This window comes from Acartia tonsa, chromosome 5 (assembly GCF_053477335.1).
Source record: "Acartia tonsa isolate MP-2025a chromosome 5, ASM5347733v1, whole genome shotgun sequence".
NCBI classification, from domain to species: domain Eukaryota; kingdom Metazoa; phylum Arthropoda; class Copepoda; order Calanoida; family Acartiidae; genus Acartia; species Acartia tonsa.
This window is the reverse complement of record NC_137264.1, coordinates 1,312,294-1,328,218: the sequence shown is the minus strand read 5'-3', so window position 1 is coordinate 1,328,218 and position 15,925 is coordinate 1,312,294. Positions and strand designations below refer to the sequence as shown.

The window sequence follows — 15,925 nt, the reverse complement described above, 5'->3', positions numbered from 1 at the left end:
ATAGTTTTAGCCAACAAAAGGTATCAGTTTATTAGAGTACATAAAAATTTGGTGCAACATCCATGTAGTATTTATAGATTCTTTAATTCTACTAATTTATTGTGAATATTCCCATGAAAAAATGAGCAACTACTTTAAAACTCACTTTGTCTGTGCTCCGACACTTTTAAAATTTGTTTCAAGACCCTCGAGGACTAACAGAGTCTTCTTCATTTATTTACTAAGTATATTTGCGATAACTTTAATTCAATGAAATCTTCCAATTTTTAACATGTACAAAACAGCCTGCTTAATTGTTTCAAGATCCATGTCAGATCTATATAGGAAATAAATGTCTATAGATGAGCTCCAGTTTTCCAAGGAATATATGTTTAAAACTCATAGTGCTCCAATAATCCATAATAAACTCTCATTGGCCAAAACGATAAGACCCATTATTTTACTTGACACTTTGTGTGTTCAAATATTAAACTAAAATTGTAATCATATTAACCCTTTGGTGATGGTAATGTAAAGAAAAAAATATAATTCAAAAAATCTTTTTAAAATCATTAAAATTATGAAATATTTACTTTCTTTTAGATAGTAATACCGGGTGAGGAAAATAGATTTGTTGAGAAATAGATATGCATATAGAAAACTAGCCAATAGGGAGATAGTTATATCGAGCCAACTCTAGTAATTTACTATGCCAGACTGTATATAGGAATAACCTAATGGATTTTTCTAATAAAATTTTTTTTCTTCGGCTATTCGACTCATCAATGTAGTCATTCTTGTTTCGAACAATTTGCTTAGAAATTCAAACAGTTCATTGCCACTTTTAATTTACTTAGGTTTCGTGTTTTTTTTTATAATAAAATATAATAAAACAACGATAAGAACTATAGTCGGTGGTATGGCAAACAAACTTTAACACATGTTGAGTATCAGAACTTATAAAGTAAATTGTTAGTTTTTAAGTCTAATCAAAATTGCATAAAATTTTGTTGCTAAATGGATTGAATAAAGTATACTGCTTAAGGACATTCTTACATTTTTAGGACCGATTATAGAGATGCCTCGCTTGTAATATTGTCCTATGAATCATTGATCCAAAATCAGATTAATAAGATTAATATATCATTAAAAATATTATTGTCAAACATCGATGCTTATAGATATTCAAAATTGAATATTTCAATATTTATTCAACAAAAAAATACCAACAAATAGATACAAATAACCTTCAGTAATTTAATTATATTACATTTTTTATAACAATATGATCAAATTTTATGTCTCGCTTAAACCTAGAAGACCATAACTAACATAAAATTCAATAAATATATTTTGACACATTTGCGTAAACCTGGTGTATAGGCTTTATCTTTGGACTGAGAGGATAGGTTATAAAAGTTAAAATCATCCTTATATGATGAACTTCCCGCAGTTTTAAGATTTTTTGGATAGGCCTCCAGGTTCCGGAGCTCCAGGCCTCCATGTGGTCTCTGTACAGGTAAAAATGAAAAAAAATTGTTTAAGTGTTAGATGTCAGCTTATGAAACAAAATATATATATACATATTTTTTTTCAAATATGTGAATTACATTCAAAAAGATGCATATTTTGTTTTATAGGTTGACCTCTAGCTCTTCAAAAAAAAATTTAGATTTTTAAATTTTACCTGAACAGAGATTACATGGAGGCCTAGAGCTCCGGAACCTGGAGGCCTATCCAAAAAAAATCCTTAAACTGCGGGAAGTTCATCATATAGGAATGATTTTATCTTTTATAACCTATCCTCACAGTCTAAAGATAAAGTCTATACACCAGGTTTACGTTAATATGTCAAAACTCCCCCCCCCCCCTACCCTTAATATCCGCTGGATTAGAACCAGTTAAGAGATACTAAAATAACATTTTTCATTTCGCATTATCGACAATTTTCTACGAATAATAAAATAAAAATCATAAAATTAAAACCAGAATTGTTGTACTTAACCTTTGGCCCCTCAAGGCAAACAAAACTGAAATTTATTTTAGATTTCATTTCACTAAACATGGAAAGCTGCCTATAATACGAGAGATAAAAAAACTTAATAAATAAATTTTGATCATTCATCATACTGTAGTGCATTAATAAAAACTAAAAATTAAAAACTTTTTTTCTTGAAGGCACTTTTTTTAATAGCAATAGGTTTGGTTGGGTCATATTCATAAGTTTTTCTTGGCTTGGCTCTGCCAGCCTCCATAAATTGCTTTTCATCCTCGGCACGTCTGAAACAACTGTCCATTATGATCTCGGAAAATGTGTAAAGAAAAACTGTCAAAGGTAAATCTTATCATTAACAAGGATGGTTACGTCTTCTGCTAAAGTTTATGGCAAAAAGTGGACATTGGGCTGGGAATTACACTGGTACCCAAAGTTTTCTAACCATCTTATCTTATTTGCTGGTTTAAAGCTAGCAATGTCCAAGCTTTTTCAACCACGAATCTTAATGTACAGATGGGGTAATTTTTTATATCATCATTGGGGACTGGAGTGTATTGTATATTAATTAAAAAGCCACTCATCTCATCAACTTTCAGATCCCTAGGTTAGAATTAGGGTTGGCAATCCGTATCCGAATCCGGAATCCGCCCAATTTTTGGTCATTTTTGGAATCCGAATCCGGAATCCGTTTTTTTTTATAGCGGATTCGGATTCTTAATTATTAGACTAAACTTAGCGTCTTGAGTTTTTTTTTCAACTCCCGCTCTTTGAAGGCAAAGATTATCATCATTACATATAAAATCTTTTATAATTTGATTCGATTATCGGAAGTGAATTTTAGAGAACATCAAGAACATTAATTTTTAGGACATATAAAGCACTTAATTTTTTTTAAAAAGCCATTTCAAATATTGCTAGAATCCGGAATCCGCCATTTTTTTTGACGGATTCTTGTAAGAATCCGAATCCGGTCCAAAAATTTGACGGATTGCCATCCCTAGTTAGAATACAGTGTGATAAAACAAGAATAAAAAACGAATAGAGCGCAGCGCGGTGCAAAATGTAAGGCAGTAAAAACGAAGGTCAGATACCCGAAGAGTAGCTTTGCTACTAAATATCAAGTTTATCACGCAAAATTACAAAGCCTTTTTTGTCCTATTTGTTGGTTAAGAGAGGAGTAGGTTGCGCTAAAAAGTGTGAGTTTTAAGGCTTAAAAATAGTAGTAGAACGGCAATATTCACTAAATTTGTGTATTTCTTATTGAAAAAAACTACAGATTAAAGTCTTTTTGGAAAAGTTAACTTAAATTTTTATCGTTCTACTACTGTTTTTAACTTAATTATCCCTTCTGTAGATTACAAATAGTGGTTGAAAAGTTAGGACACTCAACTAAACGACCCAACCAATAAAAATTCAATAAAAGTCCCTAAATTTGCAAAACCAACGAATAAGAAAATGTTATTATAAAACTTTGGGAACTATTGGAATAAACGGTCCCTTAAATCCCTGCTTAACTAACTGACCTGTCAATAACATCAGCCTGTGCACGGAAATCAGCTATTGAGTCTCTCACAGATGATCTAAATCAAAACAAAAAGATGACTCTTCTTGCAATGGGTCCATACCAGTGTTGCGGATCCGGATCTGCAAAGATCCGCATTTTTTTGAGTCCAAGGATCCGGATCCGGATCCTGGGGTATAAATTTATGGAAAAATCTACCTAAAATTATAAAAAATAGTCACTTACAAATTTACAAATTTTACAAAGGAGGACATCATCTCAGTCATTTTTGTGATGCCAATCTTTCAGATTTAGGTTCAAACTTGAAAATTAAAAGTATTTTTGACTTAGAGATTAAAGAATAAATATTTTTTGAAAAATTTGATGATTTTATTTTTATTGTCAAGGATCCGGATCCGCACTGACCAAATTTGAAGGATCCGGATCCTGATCCGCATACAATCAATGCGGATCCGCAACACTGGTCCATACACGCATTATTGGCCGCTTTTTCTTCAATTTGAGACATCTGAGCCGGATCTTTAAATCATTTTAGTGGTGAGCCAGATCAGGGTGAGCCGAATTTCAGCCATTCACAGCGCGCCATTTCATAAAATGCTGTGCTCTCATTGGTGAAAAGTTGGCTCACCCCGATCTTGCTCACCACAAAAATGATTTAAAGATCCAGCTCAGGAACATTAACAAGGGCATTGTTAGTTATTATAGAGAATAACTAAGAAATGGATTTAGGATAGGTGGATAGTGTTAGTGATATGATCAGATGTTTCTCACAACTGGCTAATATAACGATATCTTCCTCACCCCCCCCCCCCCCCACCCCTTATGACTTTAACTCGTCCCCTATATCCATTTATAAAGAATTAAATACAACTTAAATACCAATAGTTTTTTTTTCTCGAATCCGGTGGATAGGAATCGGTTATCATCCATACGAAAAAACTAGTCTAGCATCGTATTATATCCAGTTTTTTTAGCCGGTGCCTCCGGCACCTCGGGGCTGAAAAACTAGTTTTAATCTTATAATTGTACATTCTATATCCGCGGAAAGCCGTTTATAATACGATACGAGAAATAACTATTCTCGTATTCATTCGAATCCGGTGGATAGGAACCGGTTCTCATCCATACGAAAAAACTATGTCTAGCATCGTATTATATCCAGCTTTCTATGAATATAAAAATGTACAATCATAAGATCAAAGCCAGTTTTTTTAGCCAGTGCCTTCGGCACCTCGGGGCTAAAAAACTGGTTTTAATCTTATAATTGTAAATTCTATATCCGCGGAAAGCCGTTTATAATACGATGCGAGAAATAACTATTCCACCTTCCCTAATTAGCCAAATTATTGGCGTTATCCTCTTTTGAAAATTTTTATACCTAAGAGGATAATACCAAATTACTTTCTAGTATTGCTTCGAAACGGATAAAAATCCGTTTGATTAGAACTAGTTTTTTTTTATAGTTTTTCTATCCGTGGGAAACTGTCTATATTATAACTTACATGAAATCTTTCTTTGGTTTGGCTGCTTTTTCTTCCGGTTTCCTCGGTGTAGGGATTCCCAACTTTTTTCTCAATAACGGTTGTCTGCAATTAGAATTATTTGGTATAGTTCCTTTCGTGACAACGCCTCTTAAGGGGCGTTTCGTCGTATTTTCACAGTAGCTTTTGATAGGTTATTTTAGGTTAGGTGAATGCCCCGCAGGTTTAGGCAATTGGTCCAGTAGAGTTCGAGCCCCCCCCCCCCCCACACACACACATAGGGGCTTGAAATAGGAGAAATGTTACTGTGAAAATAGACGATTTCAAAAATCAGATGAATAGGATAAGGGGGAGGGGGGGGGGAGTTTTGACACATTTGCGTAAACCTGGTACCTAGGCTTTATCTTTGGACTGAGAGGATAGGTTATTAAAGATAAAATCATTCTTGTATGATGAATTTCACGAAGTTTTAAGATTTTTTGGATAGACCTCCAGGTTCCAGAGCTGCAGGCCTCCAGGTGGTCTCTGTACAGGTAAAAATTAATTTTTTTTTTAAAGTTACAGGTCAACTTATAAAACAAAATATGCATCTTTTTTAATATTATTTACATAGTTGAAGAAAACAGATGCATATTTTATTTTATAAGTTGATTTGTAACTTTAAAATTTTTTTTTTTCATTTCTACCTGACTAGAGGCCTGCAGCTCCGGAACCTGGAGGTCTATCCAATAAATCTGAAAACTTCGTGAAATTCATCATATAAGAATGATTTCATCTTTAATAACCTATCCTCTCAGTTCAAAGATAAATCCTAGGTACCAGGTTTACGCAAATGTGTCAAAACTCCCCCCCCCCCCTTTATATCATACAAATAGTGGTTGTCAAAAAAGTTAAGAATCAAATTAGCATGTTTTAAATGGACGTGCGGACTTTCTGGTAACGATTATAGAAATGTTACTATTTCCAAATCGTACCTAACTGTTATAGGATTAATCATGCAAAGTTTTAAATCTAAAGGTCAATTATAACATATTTAAATTAACAAAAAGAGCTAACCGTTTCAAGAAAATTTAAAGGTAAAACAGTAGAATTCCAGGTATCTTTTTAAAAGCGAAGCTTTTCTATAATTAGGGTCGGTCCGTCAGTACGTCCGTCCGTCCGTAACGGATAGCTTTTTTCATTAATTTAGGCATGTTAGAATTGTCCTATCGATTTCAAATTTTGCATGGTGATTCCTTGAGTAGTTAGGTACGATTTAGAAGGCGTAGCAACTCTATAATCATTACCAAAATGTCTGTACGTCCATTTTAAACATGTTGATTTTTTTACTTATTTAACAACAAATTTTTATGTGAACTAATCATCTGATTGATCTGATTTTTGGTATATTTATTCCTGAGACAACAAAGTATAATGTAATAAGCGAAGCAACTCTATAATCAAGTCCTAGAAATGTAAGTATGTCCATAAACATTATCCTGAATTAAGCAATTTTTTTTTAACAAATTTACTTACAATTTTGCTTTGACCTATATACATTTATATTATGATTATTCAGTTCTGACACTATACAAGTGTTAATGTCCGTTTGTCCTACCGTTTCAGTGCTTCGCTTTTATGGATGTTGTCATCCTTGTTCTCTGTCACTTTATACACGTCAAGAAAATTAAATTTGGGCGAGAGCAAAACTCTTAGGATATAATCTGTATACAAATAAATATTCTACCTAATTATGCCAGTCTGAATGATGGAAAAAGAATTGGAAATAAACCAGTACCACGTCACAGCACTAAAATAATTTTAAATGCTTATAGGGGGAGGTAGGCTGTGCTAAAATTCCATAAAGGTGTGAGTTTTAAGACTCTAAAATAGGAGTAGAACTCTAAAATTTTGTATGACAGTTGCTCTAATATTAGGGTTGGCAATCCGGAATCCTGATCTGGAATCCGGGATTCGAGATCCGCCCGATTTTTGGGCCAATTTTGAAATCCGAATCCGGAATCCGTTTTTTAATAGCGGATTCCGGATTCTTAATTGGTATGCTAAAATTAGCGTCTTGAGTTTTTTCTTTCAACTCTCACTTTTTGAAGGAAAAGATTATCATCATTACATACAAAAATTTTTAAATCTGGTTCGATTCTCGGAAGTGAATTATAGAGAACACCAAGAGCATTAATTTTTAGGACATATGTAGCACTTAATTTTTTTAAAAAGCCTTTAAAAATACTTCTAGAATCCGGAATCCGAATCCGGAATCCGCCAAAAATAAGAATCCGGAATCCACAAGGAATCCGCCACTTTTTTTGACGGATTCTTTTAAGAATCCGGAATCCGAATCCGGCCCAAAAATTCGACGGATTGCCAACACTATCTAATATAGTCCATATCCACGTTGTACCCCATTAAAGCAACTGCCATGCCAAATATTATAGTTCTACTTCTATTTAAAATTCTTAAAACTCACACATTTACGGAATTTTAGCACAAACTAACCCCCCCCCCCTTTCTCAAAAACTGTAAATATTACAATTATATTAATAAGATATATAAATAGATGTAGAATATACGTGGATATTATAACAGGGGAAAAATTGTCGACAATTTAGGTTGCTAAATCGACTTCATTTACTGGTTAGGTCGTTCATCCAGTAGGAAGGGAGAGGGTAAGCGGGTGGATTCAATATTTTAGCCCGCTGCGTGTTACACTTTATTAGAGAATATGAAATTCTTGTGTAACATTTTTTCAAGGTATATTTCAAAATAAAACTCAAGTGAATCTCATGAAAGTAGAGCAGAGCTGGATCTTTAAATCATTTTAGTGGTGAGCCAGATCGGGGTGAGCCAACTTTCCACCAATGAGAGCACAGCATTTTATGAAATGCCGCGCTGTGATTGGCTGAAATTTGGCTCACCCCGATCTGGCTCACCACTAAAATGATTTAAAGATCTTCCCCCCCCCCCCCTCCTAAAATTCTAAATAACCGTGCAGACTTACCGCTGGACATAATAAATTTTAAAAAATAGCTTTGCTTCTTTTAATAATAAAGAGAAAATCTTACCAAGGGAAGTTAATTGTAAATGGGAGCATAATGAATGGCATACAGGTCATTAAAGCTCTACCAGCAGGACCCATATTCGCCATGTTAGCACCGTCTACACCCACTCGAAACTTTATAAAAAAATATTAGTTTTTTTGAAAAAAAGTGGACTTGTGAATTGAACAAAGCTAACTGTTGTCCCTTTGTGTTTATCTTTAATATAAAGTATAACGATGTCTATCTATCTGTCTGTCTGTCCGTCTGTCTTTCTGTCTGAAGCTTAAGATCTCAGTAACCACTGAACCGATTGGGCTCTACTCTTCAGGGAATATACCTACTAGACCTGGTTGGGGGGAGGAGTAATCACCACTTTAACCCCCCACCCCCCTTTGGACGTCTTTGGGTGGGACATCCCTAACCACCTAAAAAAGACAAATATCCCCCCTTAACCAAATAAAAAAAAAACTATTTTTGTTTCTTTTTAAAACTAAACTTAAAAAGGGGGTTGTCGACTACACACCTCCCCCCTCAACCAAAAAATAATTTTTACTTTATCTTTATAAATCTAAAAGACAAAAAATTTGGTTGATCAACCCCAGTTCATTACCGCTTGGGGCAGAAAAAGTTGCTAGGGTAGGGGTGAAGAAACTAGTAGAGGTACAAAGTTACCTACCTGAAGATATAAAGAAAGTGAGGTGAAGACTGGCAGGGCATAAAAAGGATCTATCATAGTCAGGTTCTCAAACCAGAGTACACCACCTTGTTCCATACTAAAATTTAATGGATGATCATATAAAAGTAACAGGATGTTTGTCTCTCTGTCCGCTCATCTAAACCAAGATATTACGAGTTCTATCTTTAATAGCACAAGAGCAACTTATTTTTTGACAAGTGACGCAGACGGACTAATGGATTTATTATTACTTGGATCTTACACAAGACTTTTTATTTTTAATAAAGCAAACCTTATAGCAGACTAAAATAGCTACCTCACCCATCCCCTCCCCTCCTACTGGATAAACGAACTGACTTATAAATAACAGGGGAAATAGCAACCTAAAATGACTACAATATCCCCTGTCATAATATCCCTGTATAAACTACATTCATTGACGGACGGTTACTCTCTAGTTATAGAGTAGCTGCGCTACTAAAAACAGCAAGATTATTCGAATGTTTGTCTGTGCTGTGCTTACCTGGGCACTGGAAGGTTTGCCATGTTTCTGAGTCCAAAGAACATGGACAAAAAGATAGGAATCTGAACCACCACTGGCAAAATATTCTAAACAAGAAAATGACATTTAGTAAGTTCAGTTAGCAGGTAAGTTTATTAGAGTCTACCAAAAGCAAGAACGTCCAAGCTTTTTTTTGAGGGGGGTAAATAAGGATTTTCAAAGTTTAGGAAGGGGGAGAGGGTAAATATCACTTCACCTTCTTGCCCCTTGGACGACTTTTACCAAACTAGGATATTTTCATGCTAAGGCCAAATTAATATTATATAGAAATCATAGACGTCCAAGGGGGGGGGGGGGTAATGGGGTGAGTACAAAGTAGGCAACACTAAAATTTTGGATTTTCAATTTTTACCCCCCCCCCAAATAAAAAAAAATGCCTCTGTGAAATAAAGATTACCCCCCCCAAAATTTTTATTTTCAAAATTTTACACCCGTCAAATAAAAAAGCTTGGACGCCCCTGATAGAAATCCACATATAAAAGTAACAGGATGTCTATGAGTTTGTCTGTCTGTCTATTTGTAACGAAGAATCTTGCTAACGTAACCGCTGAACCGTTCCGCTTTACAATGTAGCTTCTTATAGGTCCCAGGAAGGTTTATGACTGTTTTGGGAACAGCTCACCCCTAGAAAAAAAATTACTCCACCTTTTTTTCACTTTTTCTTTCAAAAATAAAAAAAAATAAACCTCAAAGTACAAAATTGTACCAGAATAAAACATCATACGCAACTTTGTAATTTATTAAGCTCTAAAAAACGCTAAGTATTGATTTAAGAGTGCACAGAAAACACATATTATAAATTTGCTGCATATTTTTACAGAGAACATGAATCTATAATCATTTTTCTCGTATTCATTCGAATCCGGTGGATAGGAACCGGTTCTCATCAATACGAAAAAACTATGTCTAGCATTGTATTATATCCAGCTTTCTACGAATATAAAAATGTACAATCATAAGACTGAAACCATTTTTTGGCCCGTGCCTTCGGCACCTCGGGGCTAAAAAACTGGTTTTAATCTTATAATTGTACATTTTATATCCGCGGAAAGCCGTTTATAATAATACGATGCGAGAAATAACTATTATCATACTCCTTCTGGTTGTTTCCCAAATCCGAAAATGAAGTTTTAAAATAGACTCTATGAATAAAGAAATAATACCTTAAATGGATTAATATTATGTTTCTGCATAAATTCTTGTAATTCCATGGAATGTCTTGTCATGTCTAGCATGTCACCGCGCTTTCTACACAAAAAAAACCGGACATACAGATTGCTGAACTTGTTTTATAATGGTCTTTTTATTGATGAAAAAATCCATGTTACGCGGATTTTTCGAAGTTTCCTTTTTTTTGTAGGAAATAAATACTAAGCCTATAAGTTAAGGATTGTTTTTTTCTTTCAATGCTAATTTTTATTAGATTAATTTACAACGCGTCTAATATTGTTTTCTTATTGTTCTAGGAATCTTTATATGAAAAAGTGTGTTGATAGGTAAATTTAATTATGAAACAATTGATTTTAAATATTTGAAGATTTTGTTAGAGAAGTCCTTGTGAAAGATTTAAAATCGGTTAACAACTTTAAGAGCAATCCGTTTAAGATTGACTGACTGACTGACCCAACCCATATGATTTATTTAGCCTGGATGGCTGAAGTATCATATTTTCTTGAGATGTAATTTGACATCCCAACAAGATTTACACGTACCTAGCCTCAGTGACCTTATCCTGAATGGCCGACATCTCCGGGGTGTGGTGGGTCATCTTGGCAACATTCTTCTGGGACATCACCACAAAGGGGAAGCTCAGTAAGCGGAGACTTATAGCGGTCAGAGCGATGGCCTGATACCATTCCATACCTAAGGCATTTTAGAAGTTTATTAGTCGTTTGTAGCCCTGATCTTCTTAAGTCGGGATTCATATGTACACTGAGATTGAGAATCCTTTGGCCAATCGTAGATTGGTAAGCTTCGAGCATAGCTGAGTGTATTCTATAGTACACTAGTGGCTTCGCCTCTAGCCTCTAGGGGCTTTGCCCCAAGAGGTATAATTACATCTTCTATTACTTACCCAGCAGAACGGATCACAAATTTTCGCACCTACCCAGCAGGAAAACATTTTGCGATTAAATTCACAAAATTCGTAGGTAATTTTCGTAAACTTCGTAAATTTCGTAAAATTCGTAAAAAAAAAAAAAAAAAAATGGGGGGGAATTTTTTTTTTGGGGGGGGGGGTTGGGGGTGTCCCACCCCCCAAGAAAATAGCTTAAAACCACCGCAGGACCAATAGGTATATACCCGATCGGTTCAGTGGTTACTGAGATCTTAAGCTTCAGACGGACGGACGGACAGACAGACATCGTTCTACTTAGTATTATAGATTACAAGCTGACCCGCAAGATACTATTTAGGAACTTCTATAGAGTTTAGTGATAGATGGTTCGTGTCTACTTACAAGCTCCAAAACTACTAAAGCTGTTATAATTTACAATTCCCCTACCATTGACCTCTAAGTTAGGTTAATTAAGGCAGATTAGATCAATGCGGGACACCTGCCACATTTAAGACATGGCTGATTATGCTTCAAATAGGAAAACATATTTGATTACATATAATGTTTAATTTTCCATAGGTATACTATTTGGCTGTTGCGCACATAAAATACATACAGCGTTTTTTTTATTCAACTACCTATAACAATTGCCTAATTGAACCCTATTAGTCATGTCAGAAAATAATCATTAATATCTTATTTTCTATTGATTTCTGAAATATTACGGATAAAGACCGATTTGAAGGGTTTTTATTTCGGCAACATTGCCTAAAAGTACTATAGAAAAGCACGGATAACATAAACGAATTTTTTAAAATTAAGCAATTCTAATAAATTAAGAAATTATGTTTCTCGTGTTCATTCGAATCCGGTGGATATGAACCGGTTCTCATGCATACGAAAAAACTATGTCTAGCATCGTATTATATCCAGCTTTCTACGAATATAAAAATGTACATTCTATATCCGCGGAAAGCCGTTTATAATACAATGCGAGAAATAACTATTCTAGATCTTTAAAGTCCTATTGGTGTGATTGGGCGAGCGTACAGATATTTTGCTGCAAGCCATTTTGGAAACCATAAACAACAAAAAAAAAACATTACTTACCTACACTAACATGAAGCCATTCCATAATAAGCTGGAGCCGACCAGAAGGCCACCAGGACCCAAGACCAAGCAATTCAAAAGACGGTTCACCTAAGAATATCAATTTTTGAATAAAAACTATTTTAAAATTCATATTGTCTGTCTGTAAAGCATCCATTTGTCCTATAGACAACCAACCCTTCGATTGCATGACCCTTGACTTAGAAGTCCTAGCTGTGCCTGGTAAAGAGTTTCGCCTGTTTTTTGGGCCAAGGCTTTCCATATGCTTTAACCATTTATGTCACACACATGACATAGAAGAAGTAGGAACCATTTCTAAAGTCTTTACTTATGACGCTTTGTTAAGCCGGGATTCGAACCTTTTCTAAAGTCTTTACTTATGATGCTTTGTTAAGCCGGGATTCGAACCTATCACCCCAGAGCGGATGCGCTACTAGTTAAACCACAGTCGTGGGTTGTTTAATAATATGATTTAAAACTGGGAGCAAGAACAGGAAAAAATATCATACCTAAGACTGCAGTAGGATCAATTGGAATAGGCTTTTCAGGTAGAAAATCTAGGATCAGCTCTTTAGAGTTCTCAGCAGCAGCAACTGTCGAACCAACAGCTTCAGTGGCTACTTCAGTGGAACTGCTAGCGGCTACTTCTGTAGAACTGCTAGCGGCTACTTCTGTAGAACTGCTAGCGGCTACTTCCGTAGATATGCTAGCGGCTACTGGAGCTTAATTAGAAAACAGCTTGAAATAGGATTTATTTAAATAGAGCATATATATCTAAACAGATCTATAGTATAGATGTATCATTGTATATATAGATAACTACCACCCCCCTCTCAATGGCCTTTTTCGTCGGCTAGAAAATTGTTTTCTGCTATTTGGCTGTGTTAATATTTCCGACACCTTTGGTTAATGTTAAAAGACCCGATTGAGAGTCGGCACTAGGTCAAGGGGGAAAGTAAATTAAAATACAGTTAATTAACCCATTCCCCCTCTAGTATTTTACTCGGATCAACTGCAGTTCACGGTAAAATAATCCTGGTAACGAATCATAGACGTCCAAGGGGGGGGGGGGGGGGTAATGGGGTGATAACCCCCCTCAAACGAATTTGGTTTTATTTTACCCCCCCCCCCCCCCCCATTTTAAATTTACCCCTTCCCTGGGGGTGCCGTAGGCACCCCCAAACATTTAGGATGGGGTATTTAGTCTATTTACCCCCCCCTAAACAATTTTGGGGGGGTAAATACCCCCCCAAAATAAAAAATCTCTAACAAAAAAAAAATTTTACCCCTGCCAACAGATTTCAGGGGGGGTAATTACTAGGGCGGGTTCATATCGGAATTAGACAAAGAGGGGATATGCAACAGATAAAATTAACCTTAAAAACATTTCTGACCGAAAAAGAATTTTAAAAAATTGAGTTTTAGAACGCGACCACTAAAAAATATATTTCATTACTTATTAATATGCAAAGACGACATTCAAATTTTTTTTTGAATCAGAACTATGGCTTCATGGTGCTCCCTGGAAAGGCCTTGAGGAGCTGAATCAGGAACTTTTGTCCGTTTCAAAATATCTCGTTCCTAGCCTTAGAAATCACTAAAAAAACAAAAAAAAATTAGGTTTATTGAGAATTGTCTAATTTGTAGAGGTTTTTTTTAGATTTTCTCAGGCTAGGAAAGAGATTTTTTGAAACGGTCAAAAGTTCCTGATTCTACTTCTCAATGCTTTTCCTGGGAGCACCATGAAGCCATAGTTCTGATTAAAAAAAATTGACTCCCATTTACAAATAGCTTTACAATTGAATGTCTGGTCGTCAGCGGTTTTAAGACTTAGGATAAATTTTAAATAATCCAGAGGTGTATTATACTCATACAAATCATTTGCAGATCCCCGCTTTGGCCTCAGAAAAAAAATGTCCAAAATCGACCCACCCTAGTAATTAAATCTATGAATTTTAAAGGCTGCTAGCTGCCAAACGGCTGAACGTACAGATAATACCCGCACACCACTTTAAGCGGCATAAGAATAATCTTGAATAGCCAAGATCCAATGATGCACAGAGAAAGCTTCACTGAAGAAAAAACACGTAAAATATTTGGATCTACTGCAGTTCACGGTAAAATATTGCTGGTAAGCAATATTTCCAAAAATCGTATGAATTTTAAAGGCTGCAAGCTGCCAAACGGCTGAACGTACAGATCATACCCGGACACCACTTTAAGCGGCATAAAAAGGCCTACAAATAATCTGGAATAGTCAAGATCCAATTATGCATAGAGAAAGCTTCACTGAAGAAAAAACGCGTAAAATAGATCTTTTTCGCGCATTTCTCTGCAAGGCGAGATAATTATGCATTATTGATTTATGGCTATTCCAGATTATTTTAGGCCTTCTAATGCCGCTTAAAACAGTATGCGAAGATGATCTGTAAGTTCGGCCGTTTGTCAGCTAGCAGCCTTTAAAATTCATAGATTTTTGGAAATATTCGTTACCAGGAATATTTTACCGCGAACTGCAGTTGATCCTTTTACTCTAATGGTACCTACATATGTATTTTTTTAAAATAAAAAATTTGAGGAATATTCTATTACAAGCTGAAAACCTGAGTTAAAAACTGCGGCTGAAATATTAAGGCTTCGACTTTGGAGTAAGATATTTATCCTTTTCAATTAAGGGTAATTTATATGGAAACAATGTAACTGAGTTTTTTTTTAAATTAGGATGTCAACAACTATAAAAAACGAATCAGTTAAAAAACTAAACTAAATATATTTCGGAATTTGGTAGAAATAGAACAATTAGAAATTGACCCAAAAAGCCTTTGACATCCAAGGGAGGGGAGGGGGAGGGGGGGATAAAGGGGTGTTGACCCCCTCTTACTTTGAAAACTCTATATTTCACCACACCCAAACCTTTGAAACCCTCATTTTACCCTGCGAAATAAAAGCTTGGACGTCATATTTATAATTCAATAAAATTGGTACTTTTATAAATCGCTCCATCCCTGTTATTCACATCTTTGGTTAATAAGTTGTTTGGTAGAATCATTTTGTTTGAACTAAAATTATTTTTTCTATTTGTGGTATTGTTTAAGTAGCTTGATTCTTGATTCAGATATCTGCTTGATGTCAGAACACTAAAAGATGTATATTTTGTTACATGTATAAAAAGGCAAGAGATTATTATCTTTATCTTTGTTTTTTCATTTTCAAAGTTACACCTTCTTTTTTCTTCCAACTTTTAAAATTTAAAATAGCTGTTCATAAGGACGATTTTGAAAAAAAAACTTATACTCAAAGAAATAATCCTCATAGAACATTAGAAATTGATGTTATTATTAGCTTTATCCTCAAACGTTTTAAAAATCAGTGTAAAAACACAAAAAATATGTCATCCGACTAAGCAAGCAATTTGACTTCATAAAAAGAGAAATTATTTTTTTAATCTTACGAAAGTCTGAATAATAAAAAAGGTCAAATTTCTTATATTATGATTTACATTACCTAC

At 34.9% G+C, this 15,925-nt stretch overlaps 1 protein-coding gene across 2 annotated transcripts; it reads right to left on the bottom strand.

The window, feature by feature from the left end:
- Window positions 1-2,019: 2,019 nt before the first annotated feature.
- LOC145318496 (mitochondrial inner membrane protein OXA1L-like) lies at window positions 2,020-15,566 on the bottom strand. 2 transcript variants are annotated; one of them, XM_080159775.1, is made up of 14 exons: window positions 15,425-15,566; window positions 15,021-15,081; window positions 13,120-13,139; window positions 12,927-13,071; window positions 12,418-12,507; window positions 10,964-11,114; window positions 10,415-10,499; window positions 9,213-9,298; window positions 8,690-8,786; window positions 8,038-8,147; window positions 6,705-6,767; window positions 5,000-5,083; window positions 3,499-3,555; window positions 2,020-2,259 (listed from the first exon to the last, which is right to left on the bottom strand). In XM_080159775.1, the coding sequence occupies exons 1-14, from the start codon at window positions 15,464-15,466 to the stop codon at window positions 2,136-2,138; spliced, it is 1,215 nt and encodes a 404-aa protein (XP_080015901.1). In that variant the 5' UTR covers window positions 15,467-15,566; the 3' UTR covers window positions 2,020-2,135. The 2 variants fall into 2 exon arrangements, with proteins under 2 accessions (XP_080015901.1, XP_080015900.1); XM_080159774.1 differs by having other exon boundaries at window positions 12,927-13,139.
- Between the last annotated feature and the right edge of the window lie 359 nt (window positions 15,567-15,925).